This window comes from Gymnoscopelus braueri (assembly GCF_963280865.1).
Source record: "Gymnoscopelus braueri genome assembly, chromosome: 13".
Lineage (NCBI taxonomy): Eukaryota > Metazoa > Chordata > Actinopteri > Myctophiformes > Myctophidae > Gymnoscopelus > Gymnoscopelus braueri.
The window spans coordinates 3,839,609-3,855,464 of record NC_137615.1 but is presented as its reverse complement, the minus strand read 5'-3'; the positions used below and the strand labels follow the sequence as shown (position 1 = coordinate 3,855,464).

The 15,856-nt window shown below is 40.2% G+C and overlaps 3 protein-coding genes across 3 annotated transcripts in view; all 3 read left to right on the top strand.

Annotated features, from left to right (window-relative positions):
• Window positions 1-26: 26 nt before the first annotated feature.
• LOC308098398 (histone H3.2) lies at window positions 27-437 on the top strand (the record flags this gene model as incomplete). Its single annotated transcript, XM_080446734.1, has 1 exon — window positions 27-437. The coding sequence occupies one exon, from the start codon at window positions 27-29 to the stop codon at window positions 435-437; it is 411 nt and encodes a 136-aa protein (XP_080302860.1).
• Window positions 438-2,215: 1,778 nt separating this feature from the next.
• Window positions 2,216-10,431, top strand: LOC308098905 (synaptonemal complex protein 3-like). Its single transcript, XM_080447371.1, has 9 exons — window positions 2,216-2,259; window positions 3,200-3,284; window positions 4,149-4,212; window positions 4,529-4,563; window positions 4,642-4,759; window positions 6,405-6,504; window positions 7,087-7,185; window positions 7,701-7,805; window positions 10,022-10,431. The coding sequence occupies exons 2-9, from the start codon at window positions 3,203-3,205 to the stop codon at window positions 10,088-10,090; spliced, it is 672 nt and encodes a 223-aa protein (XP_080303497.1). The 5' UTR covers window positions 2,216-2,259; window positions 3,200-3,202; the 3' UTR covers window positions 10,091-10,431.
• Window positions 10,432-12,781: 2,350 nt separating this feature from the next.
• LOC308099350 (uncharacterized protein) overlaps window positions 12,782-15,856 on the top strand; it is a gene marked incomplete at its 3' end in the record, with an annotated part of 7,218 nt that continues 4,143 nt past the window's right edge. Inside the window, exons 1-2 of the mRNA XM_080448094.1 lie at window positions 12,782-12,820; window positions 13,816-13,963. Coding sequence (XP_080304220.1) covers window positions 13,816-13,963 — 148 coding nt within the window. The 5' untranslated portion in view covers window positions 12,782-12,820. The remainder of the gene's footprint in view (window positions 12,821-13,815; window positions 13,964-15,856) is intronic.

The window sequence follows — 15,856 nt, the reverse complement described above, 5'->3', positions numbered from 1 at the left end:
CTCTCAGTCTCAACCTCAGAGAAGCCATGGCAAGAACCAAGCAGACAGCTCGTAAGTCCACCGGCGGCAAAGCCCCCAGGAAGCAGCTCGCCACCAAGGCAGCGCGTAAGAGCGCGCCGGCAACAGGTGGAGTGAAGAAGCCTCACCGTTACAGGCCTGGTACTGTGGCTCTGAGGGAGATCCGTCGTTACCAGAAATCTACCGAGCTGCTGATCCGTAAGCTGCCCTTCCAGCGCCTGGTGAGGGAGATCGCCCAGGACTTCAAGACCGACCTGCGCTTCCAGAGCTCCGCCGTCATGGCTCTCCAGGAGTCTGCCGAGGCTTATCTGGTGGGTCTGTTTGAAGACACCAACCTGTGCGCCATCCACGCCAAGAGAGTGACCATCATGCCTAAAGACATCCAGCTGGCCCGTCGTATCCGCGGAGAACGTGCTTAAACTTCTATCTGATACTGCCACAACCCCCAAAAGGCTCTTTTAAGAGCCACCCATCTACTTATTTAAAGAGATCTTTCCACTATACAAATATATGAATATTAATCACATCCAACTCTATGAAACTCACAAATGCACCAATATGGACACACACAGCCCTTTGAACTTCAAACCAAAAATCAATGCCGCCTTTATGAAATTAGTGTTTAAATTGGTTTGCAATTGGTAAAAAAATAAATACCGGGTGGCAACACAGGTTTTGCATAGATGGATGACATGATTGATCTCTGTTTCTCCTACTGTATGGAATTAGTACAAATCAGTTGTAAAGTAACTAAGTACATTTACTCAAGTACCTTACTTAAGTACAATATTGAGGTATTTTTTACTTTAATTGAGTTCCAATTTCCAATACTTTTACTTCTACTCCACTACATCTCAGAGGCAAATATTGCACTTTTACTCCATTATAATGATTTGTTTCTAGTTACTTTGCAGATGTTTATTATAAAACATAATACATTACCCACTTTAGCCCTGTTTTATATATAGGCTATTTGAAAATAGCTGATCTACAAGCTCACTACGCATCGTGAGTCGTGACGCGTTGTGAGCTCGTAGATCTGCTATTTTCAAACATTTTTGTACTTTTACTTTTGGTACTTGGTACAATACTTTTGTAATTTTACTCAAGTAACATTTTGAACACAGGCCTGAGTATTTCTACTTTGCAGTATTGATACTTCTACTTGTAAAAATTTGATTTTTTTTTCCACCATTGGCACAAATACATAAATAATAATCGTGTCTCACTTAAGGCTAGTGATATCAGATTGTTAACTCCCATTTCCATCATGGAAATGATCATGTAACGTGATTGACATCTGCTGGTGTAATGGGTGTAGTGCAGTCAAATGCGAAATACAATTGAACATTGTGTGCGTGTGTGTGTGTGTGTGTGTGTGTGTGTGTGTGTGTGTGTGTGTGTGGCGCGCGCGCGCGTCAGGGACCCCCATAAGAGAAGATTGTTATGGCTCTAGCAGAGATTCTCAAGCATTTTAATTTCAAGGACCCCCAGTTTGACATGTATTAAGCTAACAAATAGGGTCCATTTGTACACTCTCGGGGTTGCAGACCCATAAGGGTCCATTTGGTTCCTAATCTATCATTTAGCTGGGGACCCCCTGGAACTCTGTCAAGGGCCCCTGAGGGTCCCCGGACCCCACTTTGAGAACCAATGTCTTAATACACTCCCATTTTGAATGTGTTCCATGTAGATGTGTTTGTAACCCTTCATTGCCCTGCAAGTCTGTGGGTTTTGACTACTTTAACTTGTAAACTGAGAAACATTAGCAAGATCATAATACATTGGTTCCCAGTGTTTAAAATGTTTGAAAAGCTTTGAAAAGCTTTGATGTGTGTATTTAAAGTCTCACACAGTGAATGAACACACTGTTAAAATATGCTTAATTTGCTGATTATTAACAGGTAGAAGAAAATAAAATTACCAGAAATAATCATGTAGAAAAACAAACAAGAAAGAAAGAAAATAACTGTAGGCTATAATGTTAACGTTAGGCTTTCCTTGAGAGCACAAGTTTTAGACATAATATTTCTTTCTTCTTTTTTGCTCATTCCCTGACGCCCTGGGAACCGCCTCTGTGACGTCATACAATAACAATACACCAGGAAGTGTCGTGCGCTGAAAATAGCCGATCTACAAGCGTGAGCTACAAGCATGAGCTTGTAGATCGGCTATTTTCGGGGCCAAATCTTCTGTTTTTGGCACGCGGCACCGCTGTACGGACGAAGAGTAACCATCAAGGTTTGGGCGCCGTTTTTGTGTCTCGCGCTCTGTGTTGCCATGTCTGCTTATTATAAGCGACTTTGGGCTTGTTTTTCTGTAAAGTTGCTTATAAATATTGGTAGTTGTAATATGAGTTTTGTGGGATTTTGTTTTCTTTTTAAAGTGGCTTGCTTCCAGTTTTTTTTTTATTATTGTTTAAACCAGTGGTTCTCAACATTTTCATGTCAAGGACCTCCAAATAAATTAATGCGTATTTGTCCACGGATCCCCATCTGAAATGATTGTGTGTTAAAATGTGTTAAAATGTTTCAAAGATATTCCAGATTTAGCACTTTTTGTCCACAAGATTTTCGGGGAAAATAGCAGATCTACAAGCTCACAACTCATCACATTGGGACATAATCGTAGGCTATGTATATAGGTTTAAAGCGCTCTTGGCCTAGGTTGCTTATTTCTCTCACTAAACCTGGCAACACTGCTCGCTCTGCGTCTCGAGTTAAGACAGCAGCTTCTTCTGTCTCCTGTGAAGCAGCTCATTAATATCAGCTTATAGTCATTATATCCATTATTACTGCTGTTTAAAACCATCTTTACTCACAGAGGTGACTGTTAACAAACTTTACTAGTAGTTATGTTTTACAATTTGACCCAATTACGAGTCATAATTCACTTGTTTCATTTAGACTTAGGTTGTGAATAAAGCTCACAACTAGTACAATGTGTTCTCCTTGTGAGCTTTGATAAGAGGATAATTATGTTCCTGTTGTTTTGTGTTTAGTTCATGAAGATAGAAAACTATAGATATATCATGTTGTCTACTAGTTATGATGCTCTAGTCTCTCTGTTGTGTTGTCACTGTTGAATAATAGTTAAATAATAGTACTTAATGTTATGCATTTGATCCTAATGTAATGTTTACACGTCATATTATTAATTAATCCTAATGTAATGTTTACAGAACATGGCAACTCACAGGGGAAACGCTCAAAAGGCCAAAGGTAAAGATCTGTCATCCAAACCCCTGAAGGACCTGGACCAGAAAGGTATATCTGTCTGTCTGTCTGTCTGTCTGTCTGTCTGTCTGTCTGTCTGTCTGTCTGTCTGTCTGTCTGTCTGTCTGTCTGTCTGTCTGTCTGTCTGTCTGTCTGTCTGTCTGTCTCTTTTTCTCTCTATCTCTGTGTGTGTGTGTGTGTGTGTGTGTGTGTGTGTGTGTGTGTGTGTGTGTGTGTGCGTGCGTGCGTGCGTGCGTGCGTGCGTGCGTGCGTGCGTGCGTGCGTGCGTGCGTGCGTGTGTGTGACTGTGCTTGTGCGCGTGTGAGCTACTATGCTACCTTCAAAAGAACAGAACTATATCGTACACATGCATACCATGACAGGAGCTTGTGTCAACCAAACTGTACTCGAAACAATAACAGTATTGCAAGACAAGGACTTAAGAATTTCATATTTTATGAGGAATCACTTTTTGTCTGATGCAGATTGAGATGAGAAGAAAAACTAACAAATCAAAAGTAAAGATAATTGTACGCAGTATCATGATGCAGACTTTATTGCTGACAAGTTACTTTTCAATTGTTGCTCATTAGACTTGACATTTCAGAGAGAGGTTATTGTCATAAAACACACTTTGAATGTCAATCTACTTGGTTAATGTGGTAGCTGTAAGTCTGTGCTTACATGTTGGCAGAGATATTATAGACAAATGTGCATGATGTTGAAATCTAGGCAAGGCAATGTTATTCGTAAAGCACATTTAAACAACAAGGCCATTCAACATGCTTTACAAAAAACACTGAGCAAAGGAAACACAATGATGAGATAAATTATGAATAAACCATCCAATCAATCCATCTGGTGTCTGACTTATTTGAACCAAATAACTGATCTGGTTTCATGTTTCAATTGAAGTGGAATCTCTGAAGGGAAAGAAGCACCTTTTGGACGATGAAGAGGACGCTGGCACCCATGAGGGGTATGGCTGTGTTTACCGGGGTCCCCCAGGGGTCTATACCTGCCCCCCTCCTTTTGTTCCGCTGTACACCAAATCTCTTTGCTGGAAATAGCAGCTTTACAAGCTCACAACACGTCACAATGTGATGTGTTTGTGAGCTTGAAGATCGGCTATTTTTCAATTTATTGCTAAATGTTTGACGATTTTTTTCCAAATTACAAGAATAAGGATGCTGTAGGGTTCATCTGGTTAATTAGAATGAAACATTTCACCTTTTTGTTCTATGTTGTCTCAATACATGTGTGTTTCACATTAATGTATCTATTTTCATTTGCAGAGGGGTTGTGATGGGCATGTTGGACACATTTGGAGGTAAGCTGCCTCTGCAGTGTCACTTTGTTTTCCACATTTCTAATTAAAATGACTATAATCTGTGTCTCTGTGTTGTAGCTGACATCAGTAAGGCCTTCCTGGCCAAGCGGCAGCGTGTGGAGACCTTCGCCAAGACCACGACGAAGAGCAGTCAGCAGAAGATGGAGCAGCTGTGGAATACACAGCAGAAGGACAGGTACACATACACAATTGTTTTCATTTTATTGTATTTTGTATGATTTTGATACATGATATTGCTTGCATGAAGTGATATTTAAATGGCAAACATTTTGTAGAGGATCAGCCACGGCATTGGTCATTGCAACCCGAGCTGTAGGAAAGGGCTTACATTCAATGCCCTCACTTGGATAAGAAAGATTTAATGATGTTCTCTAAAATGAACAATTTGAGCGTTTAGCAGATTCTCTCATCCAGAGACACAAGTGTGAGATCAGATTAAATGACTTGAACCCTAGTGGAAAAATGACAGGTTAAATTGTCAAGTACTGTAAGTAAAGTGCAAGGAAAAACAATGCAGTGCTTCATAGAAACTAAGATACCAGGTAAACATCAAACCTATAGCAACTGAACTAATATTATCCTGTGTTTACATACGCATTACTCCTATAAAAGGCAACAATAATGGTAAATGGTGCATTTATATAGGATAATTCCTTTTAACAGTCTTGCTTCCAATGAGGGCCTGTGAGCAATTAGGGGTTAAGAGTCTTGCTCAGGGACAAATTTCATTTCATCGACACATATGCTGGCGTGGCCTGGAATCGTACCTGGGGCAACCAGGGCCTCTGGCTCCCTAGGCGGGCTCACTAACCACTCAGCTATGGCCGCCCCTTTAGCGCTTTTATCCAAAGCGCTTTACATAGATTGTGCATTACATTCACCCATTCACACACACATTCATACACCGATGGCGGAGGAAACCATGCAAGGCACCAACCTGCTCATCGGGAGAAATTAGGGGTTCAGCGTCTTGCTCAAGGACACTTCTAACTCTGGGGGAGCCCGGGATCGTACCTTCCGGTTCCCATCCGGCCACTCTACACCTGAGCCACTGCCGCCCCCAATGCCAGTCATTAATCTGGTCATCACATGTGTATTTATTAATGAAGACAGCTGTAAAATAGCATTGGATCAACACTCTCACAACACAGCTGATGATGCTTGCTGTGCCATTCTCTCTGTCTTTGTGCCTGGGTTAACTCTTTGGGACAAATGAAGGTTGTGTATGTGATGAAGTGTGTCATGTTGTTGTGTATGTGATGAAGTGTGTCATGTTGTTGTGTATGTGATGAAGTGTGTCATGTTGTTGTGTATGTGATGAAGTGTGTCATGTTGTTGTGTATGTGATGAAGTGTGTCATGTTGTTGTGTATGTGATGAAGTGTGTCATGTTGTTGTGTATGTGATGAAGTGTGTCATGTTGTTGTGTATGTGATGAAGTGTGTCATGTTGTTGTGTATGTGATGAAGTGTGTCATGTTGTTGTGTATGTGATGAAGTGTGTCATGTTGTTGTGTATGTGATGAAGTGTGTCATGTTGTTGTGTATGTGATGAAGTGTGTCATGTTGTTGTGTATGTGATGAAGTGTGTCATGTTGTTGTGTATTTGATGAAGTGTGTCATGTTGTTGTGTACAGTATGTGATGAAGTGTGTCATGTTGTTGTGTATGTGATGAAGTGTGTCATGTTGTTGTGTATGTGATGAAGTGTGTCATGTTGTTGTGTACAGTATGTGATGAAGTGTGTCATGTTGTTGTGTATGTGATGAAGTGTGTCATGTTGTTGTGTACAGTATGTGATGAAGTGTGTCATGTTGTTGCAGGAGTAAAGTGTCTGATGACTACGGCTCTCAGTTCAATGCTGTGTTGCACCAGTGGGACACAGATAATGTCAAGGCCAAGGATCAACATGACCAGATGATGGTAATGTTTCCACACATACTGAGGGCTTTTTCTCTTTATAGAACACACATGTTTGGGGTTACAGAGTAAATGTACTTAGTTACTGTACTGTGTGTTTACAGAGTAAATGTACTTAGTTACTGTACTGTGTGTTTACAGAGTAAATGTACTTAGTTACTGTACTGTGTGTTTACAGAGTAAATGTACTTAGTTACTGTATTGTGTGTTTACAGAGTGAATGTACTTAGTTACTGTACTGTGTGTTTACAGAGTAAATGTACTTAGTTACTGTACTGTGTGTTTACAGAGTAAATGTACTTAGTTACTGTACTGTGTGTTTACAGAGTAAATGTACTTAGTTACTGTACTGTGTGTTTACAGAGTAAATGTACTTAGTTACTGTACTGTGTGTTTACAGAGTAAATGTGCTTAGTTACTGTATTGTGTGTTTACAGAGTGAATGTACTTAGTTACTGTACTGTGTGTTTACAGAGTGAATGTACTTAGTTACTGTACTGTGTGTTTACAGAGTAAATGTTCTTAGTTACTGTACTGTGTGTTTACAGAGTAAATGTACTTAGTTACTGTACTGTGTGTTTACAGAGTATGTACCAACAGCAACAGAAGCTGTTTCAGCAGATGAGGGCCTCACAGCGCCAGAGGCTCAACACTCTCAAGCAGCTCTTAGATCAGTACATCCAGGTAGCAACAATTGTTTCCTGTTTGCGTTATCATGGACATTATGTTGCATTTTGCATATCGTTGTTGTCGGGCAGAACATGTATATCTCCATATTTAATTGATAAAGCTATAAATAGTGAAGCTATTTCCATTGTACTACAGCTTTATTTTCTCCATATTCAAACTTGTGTGTGTTTTAACCATAAATTAATTACCTGATCATACTAACTACAGTGTCACAAAAAAGTAGCAGATTTACAAGCTCAAAACGTGGTGCGAAGCGACGCATTTTGAGCTTGTAGATCTGCTACTTTTGCCATTTTTTTATTTGAATCCTGAAAAGTCCTGTCCAGTTTTGGACATGATATGAGGTTTCCACCCAACAGAGACCATTTATAACGTGGATTTAATAAATACTGACCTCCTCTCATCAATTCACATTTGCAATATATTTCTGAAAGCAGTTGTTAAGCCAATTGTTTTATTTGCATTGAGAGTAGAAGGTAAATCCTTACTATTCTAGCTTGTGTTTACAGACCCTTGAAGCAGTGGAGAAGACTCACAATGGCCAACAGGAGGCGCTACACACTGAGCTACGCCAGGAAGTGGCAATGCTTCAAAAGAGAGTCCTCATGGACACAGTAAGTTCAACATGGTAACATTTGCACCTTCATTTGTTTAAACCTTTATTTAAACCTCTGAAACACATCGACGAACATACTTTAATTGTTGATGTTTCTGAGAAAAAAATAATAAAAATGAATACAAGTAAAAGATTAGACAAACATAAAACCCAACGAAGCCTAATTTATGGTACGTCATATGACAAAGTTACACGATGGAAATAGCCGATCTACAAGCTCACAGCGTGACGCATAGGCAACACATTGTGAGCTTGTGGATCGGCTATTTTTGTCGTTCGCTGCTGCTCTATGATGAAGTATTTAGATTAGATTAGATGTCTTTATTATCCACAAGGGAAAATTGTTTTGCTCAGGTCAATGCATACATTCAACAAGACAATACATAAATAAACACCACAATTAAAACACCTAGCAAAGTACTTCAATTCTATAAAAGATACAAAAAATCTAAAAATGTAAAAGAGACTTTAAAAGAAAGCAGTGTCCTCTCCACACGCGTGGAGCACCCAGCATGTGTTTGTATGTTTCATGTGTGTGTGCATGTATTCAAGTCCATGGAGCGATTAGCACAGAGTCCAGCTCGTCCAGGTGCCTGTGTGTGTGCGTGTGTGTGTGCATGGGGGGGGGGGGGGCATTAGCGAGCAAGTCCAGTTCGACCAGGTGGATCAGGTATTAGGGGGTTTGTGTTTATTTAGAAGCCTAATGGCTGAGGGGATAAAACTGGCGCTGCCCTTTGCCTTCCTAAATAGGGAGGCAGCATATCTTCTACCCGAGGGCAGGACCTGAAAGCAGGTGCTGAGATTATGAGTTGAGTCTCTCGCGATCTTTCCTGCCTTCTTCACTGTCCTCTGGTCGTAGAGATACTGAAGGGTAGAGCACTGTACCCCACAGAGCTTAGACCCCAAGGTGGTCACCCTCCGCAGCTTAGCCTTGTTGGTCTGTGAGAGCCCCCCATACCAAGCCAGGAAAGTGAAGGTAAGGAGGCTTTCTATATGGCAGATGTAGAAGCTGCGAAGGATGGGAGGGGCCACGTCCATGCGTCTCAGCCTTCGTAGGAGGTAGGTCCGCTGTTGACATTTTGAAAAGATGGCCTGTAAAAAAAAGTATAAATGGGAATCAACAGTGATGACATTTGATTCGACCTTACTGACAGACAGAGAGAGACAGACAACTTTTCAGAGGTAGTTACAGTATGTTATGACCTAGTTATCACATGTACATGTAGAGTCATAGTTACAGTATGTTATGACCTAGTTATCACATGTGCATGTAGAGTCATAGTTACAGTATGTTATGACCTAGTTATCACATGTACATGTAGAGTCATGTGCATCTAAGGGTTTAAGGGTGGTAGCAGCTGTACATAAATTACATCACTATAAGAATGGAAGGTTGCTTCAGTTTTCATGCTGGTGAACACAAGGGAAGTATGTCTTAAGAAATATAAATTACTTGTTTAAACAATATAAAGTACTTGTTCTCACAAACCCTCTTTAAAGGGGTAAACTGTTGACATTGACCCAAATGTCCATCGTCAAATGTTTCTAAACTTTTAATTGGATCAAAATTATATTGGTTTTCTAATCTCCTTGTATATGATCCGTAATAAGACTGATTTGACCCATTGCATCAGTAAAAAACAAAACAAAGGCTAACAGATCTGCACACATACAACTTAAGGAGCTTAAAAGATAAACACAAATGTCTCAATGAATGGCAAAGAAAAGGAAAAAAAACGTAATTATTCAGTATTACTATGCACTGCTTTCAACCATGAATTCAATTACCTCTTTAAAAAATAAAGCTTTATTTCATGTCCTATTGATCGTCTAGCCACAAGGTTATGTTTATTTATATGAAAAAAGTTATTATTTAATTGATATTTTTCCATTATGTCATGTAATCATTATGCCAATTCCCCAATGAAATGCAGAACAAAAGCATTGAATCACCATATCCAAACCTAATCTGAAAGATCATCAGTTGTGAAATACCCAGCTTACAATATATGATTACTGTTGGGTTTAGACAAACTGGGCTGAGGTATTTATAATAATGGTCTCTCCCTACAAGAGTATACTGTGAGAAGAATACTCAAGAAATGTACTGCAGTCGGTCTCCTTAGCTTTGACAAACAGCTTGCAGTGTGTCTGTTAAACCTGTCTGTTAAACATGTATGTCTCTTTCTGTTTTGTACAAATATTTATTGACAGCAACAGCAAGATAAGGCAGCAATGCACAAATCATTGCAGTCCATGATGGCCATGATGTCAGAAAAATAGGACGGAGGCCTTCATGATTCAAGCAGTTCAGAGACAGACCCTGTGGAACTGCATTTCTGTGTTCTCCTGTTCCAAGTATAGTTTGTGGATGTTGTGTTGTTTCTGTTAGAAACACTGTATTCTTTAAATACTTAAGTTTAAACTATTGTTCCACTTTAATAGCCTACGTTTCATAATTGTATTATTTTTTCGTGTTTTCTTCTTCCTCGTTCTCTTCTGTATTATTATCGACAGTAGTTCACCGGCTGTTCTTCCAACACGCTGTCCTTTGACCTTAAAACTTCTCTTTATTTCTTCTCACAGTTTATTGATTGTCATCTGACAGGGACTATTGTTTTATGTTGGTCACCTTCTATTATAAATGCGCAATTGCACATAATAAATGCATTTATTTTATAGATGGATTGAAATGATCTGTTTACTTGTGTTTATTCTATTATATTCAAATGTCCATTCATAATTTTGTCTTAGGCTACTGCTTAATTAATGTCTCGTGTAAAGCACTTTGAATTGCCTTCATTCATTCAGTGTGTTGCTGTTGCTACAAAGGGTCAGTAGATGTCACTAGATACCAATTTATGAATAAAAAGTGCTGCAACGAGTAAGGCATGATAAACATTATATTTAGTAAGTCATAAGGCACGTTGTGTTCCACCTTGACAGATGGAATTTAATCACAAGACATACTGTCCGAACTGTCCATAATTGGACATGGTGAGCTTGTAGATCTGCTATTTTTTTCCATTCGTCGTATAAATAAGTATAGGGTTTAAGTGGTAAAAAGGCAGAGGATGACCAGCCTATATATAAAAATGTATATGGGCTTATGTTTCAAGAACATCCTGATTGTCTTATTTTTAAGAAAACTTATTTAAAGTCTTTGGGCATCCCATAGAGGTGGACACTCAATAACACTACATGAGTTAGATAATATCTTAAACACACTACATCTTTAATAATATGGAATAAGACACTGACATATTCTGCACTTATGGATGTCACTATTGTTTAAGTGACAGCAATGTCCTTCAAGGCCTTGAGGCCTTGTCAGATCTTTTAAACTAGAGAGAGGTTCTAACTCCCCTGATGTTCTAGGTGAACTGATCCAGTTGGTCTGAAATATGAATTACTTGAAGTTAGAAAACTGACATGACTTACAGGTGTCAAGATGTGAGAATGAGAGCATTATACTTAACAACACACTGATACCCGTGGTGTGTGTGTGTGTGTGTGTGTGTGTGTGTGTGTGTGTGTGTGTGTGTGTGTGTGTGTGTGTGTGTGTGTGTGTGTGTGTGTGTGTGTGTGGGGGGTGTGTGTGTGTGTGTGTGTGTGTGTGTGTGTGTGTGTGTGTGTGTGTGTGTGTGTGTGTGTGTGTGTGTGTGTGTGTGTGTGTGTGTGTGTGTGTGTGTGTGTGTGTGTGTGTGTGTGTGTGTGTGTGTGAGTGACTGTGCGTGCGTGTGCAGCAGCAGTGCATGGAAGTTAACACAACAATAACTACATGCCATAATGTTGCCTCTTTAAGTGAAAGAGTACTGCATTGTGTTTCCAATGAATAAGTAGACAATGGGCATCTAGATTGTTTATTGTTCATTTTCTGACTCTTTGATGGATCCCTGTAAATATCTATTCTACCCAGCATTTATGGGGTTAACATTCTACTCAGCAGCAGTGTAACCTTGCGTCACCAGTCTTTCCACCTCGGAGGAAAAGCAGCAGTGTGTGTGTGTGTGTGTTTCAGCCCGGACGAGAAAGAGGGACGGACAGAACAACACTGTGACTGCAGAATGCTCCTAGCACAACATTAGCCACAGATTCTGTCGTGTTATGTAAACAGTATTATATTATAAGTTTGCACTGCAGTGCACAACCCTGCTGTGTGGTAACCTGTGTCTTAACATTGTTTTCACGACAGTCTGTGTAAAGAGAGTCAATCTGCACATTTCTACACGGGGTTCGTTCAGAGACTGTTGTGTTGTCTCTAACGCTAATGCTAAGCTAGCTTCCAGTCTAGAGTCAGTACATTACACGTGAGCAGAACGTTGAACAAGTTGAACTTCCCCAGTTGGACGTTTTGAGGGATCCAGGAACATTAAGGTACAAGTTACAACACTTTTATTGTGGCTCACAGAGGAGCGAAGGTGCTTCTAGGGTGTGTGTGTGTGTGTGTGTGTGTGTGTGTGTGTGTGTGTGTGTGTGTGTGTGTGTGTGTGTGTGTGTGTGTGTGTGTGTGTGTGTGTGTGTGTGTGTGTGTGTGTGTGTGTGCGTGTGTGGTCCCACAAATATTACAGTTTTAGTTCTTGTGACTTGTGGGTGATACATTGTGGTTTTCACTTGAATAATTCCTTTGAGAAAGTACATTATATATTGTTTTGGTATATTGTCTAACATTAAGAGTGTTTCCTGAAAGAAGAGGGACAATTTGCACACAAATAATTGAAAATTACATTTAGTTATTAGTCAAAGTGACAGAGTATATTTTATTAAATTATTCATTCATAATTCAATAATAATAATAATGAATTGTATTTATAATGCGTGTTACATTTGAACAAATTTCAAAGTGATACAATAGACATTTTACATTAGCATAAAAACATCACACCACTGTAAAAATGAGGAAAAAGCACACAAGGGCACAAAGCCTAGAGGTAAAACCAGTAAAGCTTGTATTGCTGTGCTCTCAGGTGGTCAGGGAGGGCATTCCACAGTCGGGGAGCGGCCAAGCGGAAGGTCAGTCGCCCCCCATGATGAGTAGCTTGGTCTTGGGGGGGATGGAGGAGGTTAGTGTTTGTAGAGCGGAGGTTGTGAGTCGAGCTTTGTGTTGTAAGAAGTTCTTTGTGTTGTAAGAAGTTCTTTGAGGTGTTAGAAGTTCTTGAGGTGTAAAACATTATTTGAGGTAGGACTCTGGAGTGAGCGTTGCCTTGGATACACAGGATGTCTCAATGTGCGTCAGTACAACATGCAACAGTTACTATTCCAATGGATTAGAGTTCTCAGTCACTATGCTGGATTCCTTAGCCAGCATGTTACACAGTGAAAATAGCTGATCTACAAGCTCTCAATGGGACGCATTGAGAGCTTGTAGAATAGGCTATTTTTGGTTACAAATTCATTTAAGATTAGAAAATTTGAAATCAAATGTTCAAACTAGCAATATGTTCAGAAGCATCTTCCATACAATCTTAATAATATAAAAGCAAAGGTTAAAGCCTCAATCTGTGATTCATTCACCTGGTTGGCAGTATGTATAACCGCAGGAACAAATATTGCTCAAATATATTTATTTTACATATTCTGTTAATTGTTTAGGTGTGTGTGTGTGTGTGTGTGTGTGTGTGTGTGTGTGTGCGCGTGCGTTTCACAAATCACATATAGGCCTTGTGGTCATAAAAACGTTTTCAGTCGTGAGATTTTATTTAGCTTGGATCCATGTATTCCACAAACAGCTGGCTTGTTGCAGAGTCTGGTCAAAGAACTGCCTCGTTCTGAACTGCTTCACCACTTGAAACCTATTTTATACTTCACCGTACGACCGGAATGAAAATAGCCCACCTACATACATTCTGAAAAGTTTGTAAAATTCTGGACATTTTTTTTTTAAGGTTTTGAACATTTTAGAAAATGTTTGATATGCCCACAATTGGGATGCCAATTGAACGTTGTTTTTTCAATCTCACTGTTTGACTCTTTATTTTATGTGTGTGTGTACATTCTTTATAAAGCAGATGTCTACAGGTGATGACCATCTATCCAGTCACAGCATGTTGTCTCAGCACCACATGCATTCCTACGACTCAGCAGCCCTGAGTCCAGACCATCCAATGGCTCCTCCCACCTTCACCTCTGAGGACAACAACCACACTGATACAGGCAGTGAGTCGCTCTCTCTCTCACTCTCTCTCTCTCACTCACTCACTCACTCACTCACTCACTCACTCACTCACTCACTCACTCACTCACTCACTCACACACACACACACACACACACACACACACACACACACACACACACACACACACACACACACACACACACACACACACACACACACACACACACACACACACACACACACACACACACACACACACACAGTGTGTACCCAAATTGGTACACCATACCTCTGCAGTCATGTGATCAAGATGTATCTGGTCAGATTCTATTCCGATTGGCTTTCATAGTGTGCTGGAGGGGCCCGTTTTGCACCACATGCTACAAGCATCACTGGACCGATCGGCGGGAAACTTGGCACACACACTTCCAGTAGGCCAAGGAAGAATCTCCACCACATTTTCTTTTCAAATCGGCGTGTTATAGCGCCACCATGAGACAGATTGTTTGTTAATACTCTCCAATTTTCTCCAAACCTCACTCAAATCAGTATACATTATCTCTGTAGGCATGTGATCAAGACCTATGTCTCCTATTCCATTCCGATTGGCTATGATTGGCTTCCAAAGTTTGCGGGGTTGGCCCGTTTTGCACAACATGCCTCATATTATATTGATGTGATTTTCATAGTACTGACAATGGCCGGGTTTCCCAAACGAATTTGAGCTCATGCGCAGCCTAGAAGCTGCGTAAGAGCCTCCACGCACCTGCGCAGTAGCAACCCCGCCACGCACTATCTTCATTAGTAGCAGCTGTGTGTGCTCTACGTGCCATCTAAACTGGCTTCAGGAGGCACCATCATCGTAGGTGCTCAAGCGCACGGCATTACGTGTGTGCTAAAACTACATTCGCGAGACAGCATAGACGTAAAGACCTCCTGGACGAAGTCTACGTAAAGCCTACGTAAACTACGTAGGGCTGTCCTACACTACACTGCATTTTAAACACCAATTTGTAAACTTCGGGTTCATGCATAGAGGACAAAGCAGTGCAGCCTGTTATAGGAGGAACTGCTGCGCTGGTTCTCTGTGTAGCCCCCACACTCAAATTAGCGAGAAAGGGCGTGCAAAAGACCTGGCTATCGAGCTCAGGCTTATTAGCATGACTGGTAACATGTCATGCTGGCGAGTGGGAGCTTCGGGTTCAATCCCAGCTCACTGCAAATTCCGATCATCTCATAAAAGGTGACAGAACCAACTGTCAGATGTCCTGAAGCTGTCCACAACGTTTAGATTCATGAATTAGATTGAGGTGGTGAGGTGGTGAGGTGATGTCTGCAAGGTAAATATGAAAGTGTATCCCTTATGCAAGTACATAAATATACTTAAACTACCAAAAGTAAAAGTACTCATTGTGCAGAATGTCCCATTTCTCTAGTCTACTATGTATACAAATATTTTGAAAATAGCAGATCTAAAAGCTTGCAATCTGCTATTTTAAAAATATATTTATACATATTAAACTTGGGAAATGGGACATTCTGCGTCCTTTTTAAAAATATATATATTTAGCTATCATGCTGGATTCCCAAATTGTGTGATATACGCCTAGACCGCTAGGCTAGTGGACGACCCATACTGAAAGCTGTTACTTTTGGTAGGTTTATTTTTTTTCATATACATTTATATCTTGCAGACGTCAGCTGTCACTTTGTGAGGGGAACTGGGGTCTTACGTCCTTTAGTTAACTTGGCTTGCTTAATATTTTTATCAGATGATCAGATCAGAGATCATTCGTCGGGTTCATGCATAGAGGACGAAGCACCCTACCCAAAAAAAAAGATCTGCAAGCTGTCGTTACGCACCGGCCCGGCCGCAATTTATTTATATATATATATATATATATATATATATATATATATATATATATATATA

Bases quoted from the DNA above. Each gene is read 5' to 3' on its own strand.
- LOC308098905 (XM_080447371.1), top strand. From the start codon at position 3,203: ATGGCAACTCACAGGGGAAACGCTCAAAAGGCCAAAGGTAAAGATCTG. The intron at 4,213-4,528 runs GTATGGCTGTGT...TTTCATTTGCAG, and splicing joins GACGCTGGCACCCATGAGGG to AGGGGTTGTGATGGGCATGT. The intron at 7,186-7,700 runs GTAGCAACAATT...TTGTGTTTACAG, and splicing joins TCTTAGATCAGTACATCCAG to ACCCTTGAAGCAGTGGAGAA.